Source organism: Priapulus caudatus, unplaced genomic scaffold (genome assembly GCF_000485595.1).
Source record: "Priapulus caudatus unplaced genomic scaffold, Priapulus_caudatus-5.0.1 Scaffold181, whole genome shotgun sequence".
Taxonomy (NCBI): Eukaryota; Metazoa; Priapulida; class Priapulimorpha; order Priapulimorphida; family Priapulidae; genus Priapulus; species Priapulus caudatus.
This window is the reverse complement of record NW_014577242.1, coordinates 140252-151124: the sequence shown is the minus strand read 5'-3', so window position 1 is coordinate 151124 and position 10873 is coordinate 140252. Positions and strand designations below refer to the sequence as shown.

The 10873-nt window shown below is 50.4% G+C and overlaps 2 protein-coding genes across 2 annotated transcripts in view; both read right to left on the bottom strand.

Annotated features, from left to right (window-relative positions):
* LOC106806827 overlaps nucleotides 1–3085 on the bottom strand; it is a 56504-nt gene extending 53419 nt beyond the window's left edge. The window contains exons 1-4 of the mRNA XM_014808948.1: nucleotides 2990–3085; nucleotides 1681–2589; nucleotides 1169–1252; nucleotides 459–619 (exon numbers count right to left, since the gene is read on the bottom strand). Of these exons, the coding sequence (XP_014664434.1) occupies nucleotides 459–619; nucleotides 1169–1252; nucleotides 1681–2589; nucleotides 2990–3085 (1250 nt within the window). The remainder of the gene's footprint in view (nucleotides 1–458; nucleotides 620–1168; nucleotides 1253–1680; nucleotides 2590–2989) is intronic.
* Nucleotides 3086–3093: 8 nt separating this feature from the next.
* Nucleotides 3094–10873, bottom strand: part of LOC106806826 (whirlin-like) — a 69897-nt gene continuing 62117 nt past the window's right edge. The window contains exons 8-9 of the mRNA XM_014808947.1: nucleotides 3475–3570; nucleotides 3094–3207 (exon numbers count right to left, since the gene is read on the bottom strand). Coding sequence (XP_014664433.1) covers nucleotides 3094–3207; nucleotides 3475–3570 — 210 coding nt within the window. The remainder of the gene's footprint in view (nucleotides 3208–3474; nucleotides 3571–10873) is intronic.

Here is a 10873-nt window from a genome sequence, read left to right as displayed (position 1 = left end):
TGTTCTCTACTTCGCCTCCTATGTCTATTATTCTCTACCTCGCCTACTATGTCTATTATTCTCTACCTCGCCTCTTATTTCTATGTGTTCTCTACTTCGCCTCCTATGTCTATTATTCTCTACCTCGCCTACTATGTCTATTATTCTCTACCTCGCCTACTATGTCTATTATTCTCTACTTCGCCTCCTATGTCTATTATTCTCTACCTCGCCTACTATGTCTATTATTCTCTACTTCGCCTCCTATGTCTATTATTCTCTACCTCGCCTACTATGTCTATTATTCTCTACCTCGCCTACTATGTCTATTATTCTCTACTTCGCCTACTATGTCTATTATTCTCTACCTCGCCTCTTATTTCTATGTGTTCTCTACCTCGCCTCCTATGTTGATGTGTTCTCTACCTAGCCTCCTATGGGCAGATGCATGCTGCTCTGATTTCAAGAGCGACACTAACCTGTGAACGAGCGGGTCGTACATGATCGCATCGAGAGAGGACGAGTCATCACCGTAGCTGCGTAGGTTGGCGGCGTGCGGCAGGCTGTGCTGCTGCAGCGGCAGCGGTGGTCCGCTCGGCTGGCTCTGCATGCGATGTAGACTCGTCGTCATGTCGCAGTCCTGCGGAGGAGATTCGTGAAGAAGCTATAGCCGCACGAGCGCGCAGCTTTCTCGCTTGTAAATGCAAGCAATTCCGGAGATGCAAATTTCATCAGTCTCTCTCTCTCTCTCTCTCTCTCTCTCTCGCTCTTTCTCTATTTCTCTCTTTCTTTCTGTCTGTTTGTCTTCCTGTCTCTTTCCCGAACCTTCAATGCCGCATTTAAAGCCTAATACAATTACCGGATTAGACTGAAATATGCGCAGCGCATAAGAACTTTAATGTAAATGTAATCCATCAGATCTCTATTTCCAGTTGACATCTGAAACATGGCTCCCCCAACCCCAACCTAATAAATAAATTCACCTGGCGTGTTCAATAATTCATCGGCGCAACCTGTTTGCAAACAACTTTAATCAGAGGAATTACTTCGCTTTGCACGACGCAGTGAGAGATTCGAACAAATCTGCTTAAGTGAGAGAAGGTTCGCCGGATGAAAAAAAAGGTTCGACACGCGGCATTTTTACGGGCACTCGCGAGTCCATGCGCATAGTCTGAGAGGTAACACCTACCTGCAAGTAGTCAGTCAGGCTCGGTCGCGTGCTCGTATCAATCTGCAATATGGCGTCTCGCAGAGCCATGGAGTCACTGCTGCTCTGCGGAATGCAATGCTACTAAATGAGAGATGAGAGGCAAGGTACGCGAGTGAGCGCGAGAGAGAGAGAAGGCGACCGCAGAGGAGCCGCAGTCTCTCCCATGAGAGTTACTGGCCGCAATGAATTTAATTGCTTTTTTTCTCCGAGTAAAAACCGAATTATGACATTAAATTGAGGCCAATTACTTTAGCAGCGCCGCTAATAAATTATGCAGCTGTGTAAAAATGACGAAGTTTGTATATAAAACATGCGGATGTGACAGGCGCTTGTGGGCGACTCGGACGTCTTAATAACAGTACGCATGCTTCTCAATATCCACGCGTGACCGTGACAGGTTGGGGTGCGGGTAGTGGGGTATGCACGCGGGACTCACTGCTCAGAGTGAGTGTTCCTCCCCCTTCCCCTACATCAAGCGCCTTGCTACTTACTCTCGGCCGTCGGCCGCTGGTCGTCCGATATAGATCGTGAAAGGAACTCAGATCTGCGAAGCCCATCTTTGGCCGACGCTCGGAGTAACCGCGTCGCAGCAGCAGTGGCTCCACCTGTGCTGCCGTCGTCGTCTCTCTGCCGCCGTACAGGTGCACATTGGCGCCACTGTGCCACTGAAGTTTGCTGTCGACATACCACGGCGGCGTGTCCCTCGCCGACGCTGATGCCGATGCCGATTTATTTGCTGGCACCTTCGGGCGCACGACGGGAGTACCGAACGGAAGCACGATGGTGCCCCCTGGCGACAACTGCACGCGATCCTGCGTGTCTGGTCGGCCGCTCCGTTGCATAGTTGGCTGAGGTTGCACCACAGTATGTCCTGAGTTTCGCTGGGCCGTCGTCGCCGCGCCGGCCGACGAGGCGTCGCGCAGCGGCGACGCCGATGCGTGGTTCTGATGCGACGCCGTCACCTGGATCGCCGCCGCGCCGCCGGCGGTCGTTCCCGTCAACATGCGCGTCTGCTGCTGCGACAGCACGTCAGCCGTCTGCTGCTGCTGCTGCTTCAGTGTCTGCGCCGGCGTGAACGGCGTCGTCGCGTGGTTGTGCGTCAGCGTCGTCCACACGACGCTCGTCGTCTGCAATATCGAGCCGTCGGCGGCGCTCTGATGCGTCGTCGTCGTCGCCGCCGCGCTCGCGGCGCCATCTGTCGATGTCGAGTAGCGGTGCTTGCGGTGCGCCTGCGTCACGCGGACCTCTCCGCCGATGGCTGCTTGAGAATTCAACAGTTGAGCATTCGTCGTCGCGACGGAGGTAAGCTGCAGCTGCTGCTGCGACTGCGACTGGCCGTTCAGCGAAGTCGAAAGCGGCGATTTCGCGGGCTTCTGCTTCTCAGCCTGTCGTTTAGCGGCCTGAAATATCGGTCGCAAAATGATCGGTAGTCGACGGAAAATGGCGGGCGACGCCAGCGCCACTTTTGCGAGCGTTAACTAAGCGCGGCGATTCGGGTTATGACGCAGCAAGATGGCGAGCCGTAGAGGAGATAGCAAACATCGCCGTCTTACTGCCGAATCGTCGACAATCAGTCGATTGGACTTCAAGTGACGCCGACTTCAAATCTCGACTCCGATGGTTTCGACTGAAGAGTGGGAAGGTAATGATACGAGGCAACACTCGACTATGGGGCCCCAGTGGCCATTAAATTCTTAACTAGAGGCTGTGGACATGATAATCACTAACTCTGGGGGTTCCCCATGCTATGGCATTCGGCCATTTGAGCCCCCACACTCAACAGTTATAACGACGAGCAACCAGCAGTGAATCTGTGTGTTCACTGTTCAAAGACTGGCGTGATTCCCAGCCGTTACTGATGCATAAATCTCCATCGCCCCACTTATCCAGCGGCATTCTGTGGATCAAAGTTTCTCAGCATGATATATGTAGAGTAAGATCTCCAGAGTACGTAAAGAGCAATTATTAGAGTCTGACTGTAATTCTCCAAATGCCAAACCAACTTCCAGCGTTATTTCCTGATAATATCGTAATGATTTTCAGGGTGTAACTAAATTACGAGCTCTAATTATACCTTAAATGTTCGATTATCGATATTCTATCTTCAAATCCTGTGTAGGAAAACGCAAGTCAACGAATATACGTTCTCTCTAGTTTCGGCACAGAGGATTATACCGTTGTCTCCTACCAAATCCTGACTAGGGCGAGTCTAGTCATGTTTAATGTTTACAAAAGGTCCATAACGAGACCTATATCCATTTCGACATAAGCGTAGACTCACTTACCTTGACTGCCTTTATCTCTTTTTTCAGGACTAGCGAATCGAACTTCTCTAAGTCTTTGGCACTTATCAGACCACGTACTTCAGGAAGAAGCATAAACTAGAAAAGGATAGAAAGAGACGGTGGATGTAGACTGTGCAAGCATCTATAATCCTATCCCGTGAGGCTTGTTAGCTTACATCGTAAGATGCAACGCAATTTGCATCACAATTTTAACTGAAACGAGCAGTTAGATTATTGTAAAATATGCAGCTGGTGTCGGGCCAAATCCAATTTATTTGTCCTATGAATATTTTGTCATGAACCTATTTTACTCTCATAACATTTAAAGCAGGAATCTCATTTGCATATGCATGAAGCCGAACGTTATGCTGTCTGCGCGCAGAATCAATTTAAATTTGCATACTACTGTCCACGCTCTTTTCATTTGATGAAACTGTAAACGCGGTTTAATCGGTTCTGAAGCGGTTTCTGTGCAAGGTAGTTTTTGCATAAATCGCTACAAACCCTCTGCGTCCACCCATTGTATGTAGAGAAATGCATACAATTACGGGTACACTCCGATTGTATGTATATGTATAATACTGCTCAGCAACAAACCCTTATTATACAGATGACGCGAATTTTGTTAACTTTGCCCCCTTGCACCTGACATTCTATTCGTGATTTCGACATGTACGTAAACTTCAACCACCATTATATTTCATTTCAACCTCTACTGTATCTATGGACACTTAAATATATGCGATAACAAATTGTGCTCAATAAACATCAAGATATCCGTCATCAGCACTCATTACGCTCGTATTGATTTGGCTTCGACAAACATCAGATCGATAATCCCACTGTGTGGATATATTGATTAATTATCTATTTTATTCTGTTCTCTATCGGACGCAAGCAGTCAAATGGTATTGTTATTGACGTAGAAACTGTTTACGTCAGTTGGACCAGAATGAATTCCTGGAAATGATACGCCAGCGTGCGTGTTTCCTTACTATTATTTTGCGTGTTTTTTGTTATACGGAACAATGAACGTCGGACGTCGTAAGTAACGATATTGGCTAAGACAGCTGTTCGCTGTTATTCCGCGTAATGGCCTAAGTAATGACTTCTGCCAGTAATGAAATAGATTTCCGCTAGCTCGGCCAACTGATCAATTCTCGCCTTTACACCAACTTTAACAACACACACAGTTTCGTCACAAAACCAACGGCAATTATTTTCCAGAGTATAGACAGCCGTGGCAGCGTGAAGGGTTGGTCGATACGGCCAAGCTAAGCGAAGACGGTCAGTAAGATTAGGAGACAGGCTCGGATTAGGCGCGAAGAAATAGGATTATACGGACAACTGTGAACCTACCGCGTATGCCCACATGCCGTCCCTTCCGCTACCGGTGCGCAACGAAGAATAAGCGATTACTCGCAGAGACATCTATCATACTTTTTCAGCTGGTTTAGCAGGATAATGCCTCGCATATATACACACGCAATGCATCGCACGCCGCATGTCAAGAAACAGCAACTATGCCTCGATTTTGATCGTTCTGCTAAAAAATCATCTGCCGTGTTATAAACGCAGCAGCAACGGTGGCCATGCACGGAAACGAAACGGATTTACAATGAACTTTAAAATGCAACCGCGGCATTTCGCATTCACGCTACAGTTTCCAACCGCCTACGGCTATACACGTCAGAAAAATGTCATGCGATGCCAATTTTCAGCTTGTTCTAAAGATGCTGACAGTGCCTGAATTTCAACTGACCACGCACAGCACAGCAAGCCGAGCCTTCTCACGCATTCCCCACGGATACACGCGTGCACGTGAACTAATGTTGTGGCATGGCACGGGCCATCATCTCTCCCGTAAAACCGATCGCGAAACTACAGGCGTAATATAATTCTAACTCGCCTCACTGGATAACGATTCGTATAAACGCACATAACGTGAAATCCAAAGCGCGTCGGCGAATACGTACACGACGGATATGCGGGCGTCGTTGTTTCGTGCTTACGGCAAGAAGAGCAGAATGCTACGCGATGCTTACTTATAATACGTTTGACCTTTACCGGTGCAGTCGCGACCAGAAGGCAACGCCTCGCACTCTAAATCAATATGTATATTCTGTATTTCGGTCGCGCAACGTCAAGATCCCCCTTATTAGCCGTTGCCGTTGCGGCCATTGGCAGTAAGCTTATAGATTTTAGCATTTTCAGATGATTGAAATCCGCATGTAGACAAAGCGAGACCCCGGGGACCTAAACTGAATAGGAAGCCCTCGAGACAATCTATCCTAACCTACGAATAATGAATGTATAATGGCTGAATAACGTCGATGTTCATTATTTCAAACTCTACAGATGCCGTTTTAACAGAAAGGTCGCGTGCGGTGGGCCCGCGGGGTTCAGGCGAGCGCCCACCTGCCTCGGCCTGCCCTGAGTTCGACCTTGAATTACCAGACGCGCCTCGAAGAAGGATGCGCTGAGGAGGAAGCCGCAAGGACAACTCGTGATAAAAGCTTCAAACTCGCTGCTCGGCGTAAACAGTTGAAATTGGAATGGGCCGGCTCTGATAATCAGCAAGAGCGGGCCGCAATCACCATCGTAATGAGAGAGAGGGGGAGAGGGATATAGAGAGAGACGGCTGCGTTGAGACCGAGTTCACTCCCACGTACACTTAGACATACACGCTCACGCACACGCACACGCACACGCACACGCACACGCACACGCACACGCACACGCACACGCACAGTTAGACATACACGCTCACTCATACGCGCACGCACACGTACACCCACACCCGCACGCGCACCCACACGAACACCCACACCCGCACGCACGCACGAACTCACACAAATATATATATACAATTGCGACCGTAACAAGGTTCTTCGACGAATGCCGGAACGTAAACCAGGCAATTTCTCCGACTAACATCCTCATATGGCCGCTGCGTGCAGCGTGGGCAGGAGCTAGGTCTGCACGACGCGCTGTTGGTTTACCGTAATATTACAGCCGCAGGTGAAGAGGGAAGAAAGAAACCGACATTTTACTGAAGCAGCAGAAGAAACAGTCGATATTTGATTCAACTAGTCTATAGCTTCGCGCATTTAGCTCGCTCGTTCACGTTGCAGTATGGAAACTCTAGAGACACTAGGCGTGCATGTACGGTCTTAATTAATTGCGCTCAGTAATTAATCTCGGTATCAGGACAAAATTAATACCCCCCGGACAATCACCCCTGGACAATCACCCCCCGGACAATTACCCCCCGGACAATCACCCCTCCGGACAATCACCCCCCGGACAATCACCGCCCGGACAATCACCCTCCCGGACAATCACCGCCCGGACAATCACCCCCCGGACATTTACCCCTCGGACAATCACCCCCCGGACAATTACCCCCAAAAATTACCACCCGGACAATCACCCCTGGACAATCACCGCTCGGACAATCACCCCCTAGACAATCACCCCCCGGACAATCACCGCCCGGACAATCACCGCCGGACATTTATCCCCTGGACATTTACCCCCGGACAATCACCGCCCGGACAATCACCCCCCAGACAATCACCCCCCGGACAATCACCGCCCGGACAATCACCCCCGGACAATCACCGCCCGGACAATCACCACCTGTACATTTATCCCCCGGACATTTACCCCTGGACAATCACCCCCCGGACAATCACCGCCCGGACAATCACCCCCGGACAATTACCCCCCAGACAATCACCCCCGGACAATCACCCCCCGGACAATCACCGCCCGGACAATCACCCTCCCGGACAATTACCCCCCGGACAATCACCCCCGGACAATCACCCCCCGGACAATCACTGCCCGGAGAATCACCCCCGGACAATTACCCCCAAACAATGACCCCCTGGACAATCACCCCTGGACAATCACCCCCCGGACAATCACCCCCCGGGACAATCACCCCCCGGACAATCACCGCCCGGACAATCAACGCCTGTACATTTATCCCCCGGACAATCACCCCCCGGACAATCACCGCCTGGACAATCACCCCCGGACAATTACCCCCAAACGATTACCCCCTGGACAATTACCCCCCGGACATTTATCCCCCGGACATTTACCCCTGGACAATCACCCCCCGGATAATCACCGCTCGGACAATTACCCCTCGGACAATTACCTCCCGGATATTTACCCCTCAGACAATCACCCCGCAGACATTTATCCCCCCCCGGACATTTACCCCCGGACAATTACCCCACGGAGAGAACTCTACAGAGGACAACATGTGGCGAGAACTCTACAGAGGACAACCTGCGGCGAGAACTCTACAAAGGACAACCTGCGGCGAGAACTCTACAGAAGACAACCTGCGGCGAGAACTCTACAGAGGACAACCTGCGGCGAGAACTCTACAGAAGACAACCTGCGGCGAGAACTCTACAGAAGACAACCTGCGGCGAGAACTCTACAGAAGACAACATGTGGCGAGAACTCTACAGAGGACAACCTGCGGGGAGAACTCTACAGAGGACAACGTGTGGCGAGAACTCTACAGAGGACAACATGTGGCGAGACCAGCTGGCGTTGCAGTCTTGGACAGCTCCACAGTAAGACGATCAAATGTTATGTGAGGGTAGAGCTACACGGTGGTGCGATTGTAGGCAGCGCAGGCAACTTCAATTTGGCGCTAATGTTTATATTTACACAGAACGTGGTTTGCTTTTCAATAACCGGCTATGAAATATCGAACGTTTTCCGCTGCGCTGTCTCGCCGGTACGCTGATCGTTCAATAGCTAAAGCCTCAACGAAGCAGTGAGATAAAACATTACCGAGCTTACGTCGTTCATACCCACTCTCGTTCATCCTCCATCAACACGAAAGGAAGCGTAAAGCAATAGAAGAAACGTAAACTTTTAATGTCGGGTCTTCCCTCATTTTTTCTCTGACCCTCGCGGGACAGCGTCTCACAACGACACGCTTTCTCGCCTGTGGTGTTCTTCTTAACATGGTAAGGGACCGTCCGTGCCACGTCCCCTACCCCATAGCTGTTAAAGCATGCCTGCCACTAGCGGTCTCTGGTCCACCTCGATCGTTAAATGTCTCCGGTTTCGCGCGTAGGCGGCGCTGGAGCATTTTCGGGACCTTTGACAGACCGCTCTCCGAAGTCTAGCTAAAAGCTTTCGCCCTCACTTCGTCACGAAAAAGCGCCGCGCGTTCGCTGATCGCGACAGCTGCATATCTAATAATTCTCCCGAGTAAGCTCCTTCTAGGTGACGAAAGCCGTTGGCCCGCAAACGTTGTCGCGACACAGCTACCAGCGATGTCTTCGGGCAGTCGTCGAACGGTCGCCGCGTGCCGCTGCCAGTTATGATTAATTAAGATTTTTAATTTGTCGGAGTCATCCATAAAAGCGGAGAGATAACGCGGCGCGATGAATGATGCAGAAGCGACGATGAGTTATTAGCGACTATATAGCGGCGCGAGCATTAATTCGCCCAGTGAATTGAATTTAAATGAAACACGTCTGCAGGTCGGATAATTTATCAGGTTTAATATAGACCGTCATGCAGTGCCGTCGCACCCGACGTCTGCACTGACAGCGCTCAATCGACGGACATTGGCACTCATTATCCGAAACGCCAGATATAGACAAGATGACGCCGGCGTAGCATCGTAGACACCCTCTCGCCATTAGCAAATGTCCCCCTTATATATTGCGCATGGGCATGTGCGTGTCCAGAAGGGCGCATGGCGCGTGACGCATGCGCGTGAGGATTTGACCTTTACTGCCCATATCTAACGTATGGGGGGGGGGGCGTTTGCCATGAGGGGGAATACCTAGCATGCTACACGGGAATTCTGACGTGTGAGCAAACACGCTCGGCGCGGGTTAGGTTCCCTCTCGCCTCACGCACTCCCTCCTCCCTCCTCCTCCTCCTTCCTCCGCCTCTCCCTCTTTCCTCCTACTTCCCCCGCTTCCCTCCCCCTCGTCCTCCCTCCCTCCTCCCGCGCGTGCGCATTTAGCAGATGCGCGTCGCGGGGCGTGCACACTATATTCACTGCGTCGCGTGTGACGTCATGTCACCGAGCAGCAGCGGCGTCTTTAGACGTCGCCGATGACGTCATCACGGCTGAATCAAGGCGCTCGCTGCGGGCGTCTGCTTAGCACCTCACCATATACGCTAAAGCTATCACCGCTATACGTGCTGCTGCGAGCAGTCGTACAGTAACACCACGATAAGCTGCTTCGCTTGGAACCGTCTTTGACCTGCGCGCGATGGGAACCTCATCAACATCATTTATTAATGAACAATAAATTATTGACGGCTCACCTGACAGCATTAACTAATTGGCTTCTGCCAGACACCGTCTGTCGATGGATAGGGTGACTGCCGCCGATGTGCCGTACGTACGCGAACGAGCTAGCGCGCGCCCGAGCAATTTCTCTTCTCTGATTTGATAGCGAGTAATGTCATTCATTCCTCCATGTTCGGCAAATACTAGATACACACGCGGCGCGTATTTGATCAGATCTCGAGTTCCGCACGCGGAAGGAGAAATGCGAAAATGCGCGACCTACACTGCTGCAATGCATCTATCTGGAGAGATTCGAGTGCGAGATGCGTGTGTATAGGCATGCAGACGACGCCAAAACAGTTTAATTGAGTCAAGCGGGAAACCGCTCTAAGTGTAGACGTAGCTGTCTATTTGTACTTGATATAGCATTCATACAATGTAATTAAAGTTATCGGCGTTAGCTGTGTATGCATGTGAGTGTATACATGCATACATGCGAGTGTATTTGTAGGTCGTGCCATTCGTGTATAGCTATTTTAGCAAGATGCGATACGTTGATAATGCTAACATATTTGATATACTATAAATATCGCCTTTCTTTGCGCGCCTTTATCTATTGAATGACCCAGATTGAACTGTTCCCGGTGATATCCTCTTGGCTGCATAATTATTCAAGCAAGATCGACACCTGACATCCACGGCGGGCGATTGTGAGTGTCTGCATAGCGCTCCTACGATTAGAATCAATACCAATCAGTACGAGCAGGTTAGTAAACATACAACACCTCCACCGAGCTGCGCACCCTCATCTTCTACGGTTATTGATTTTGACAGGGCTCTATGCTGCCATATTCGTCGACGACGACGACGAAACCGATAATGGTCGATGCGAACCGAAAGGGAGTTCGCACATTCAACTGCGTTTGCGCAAAAATTCGTGTGTAACGTGGAGAGATACAACATGAAACAACAGGCCGGGTGCGTTGTAGCTCGGTCGCACACACACACACACACACACACACACACACACACACACACACACACACACACACACACACACACACACACACACACACACACACACACACACACACACACGACACACAC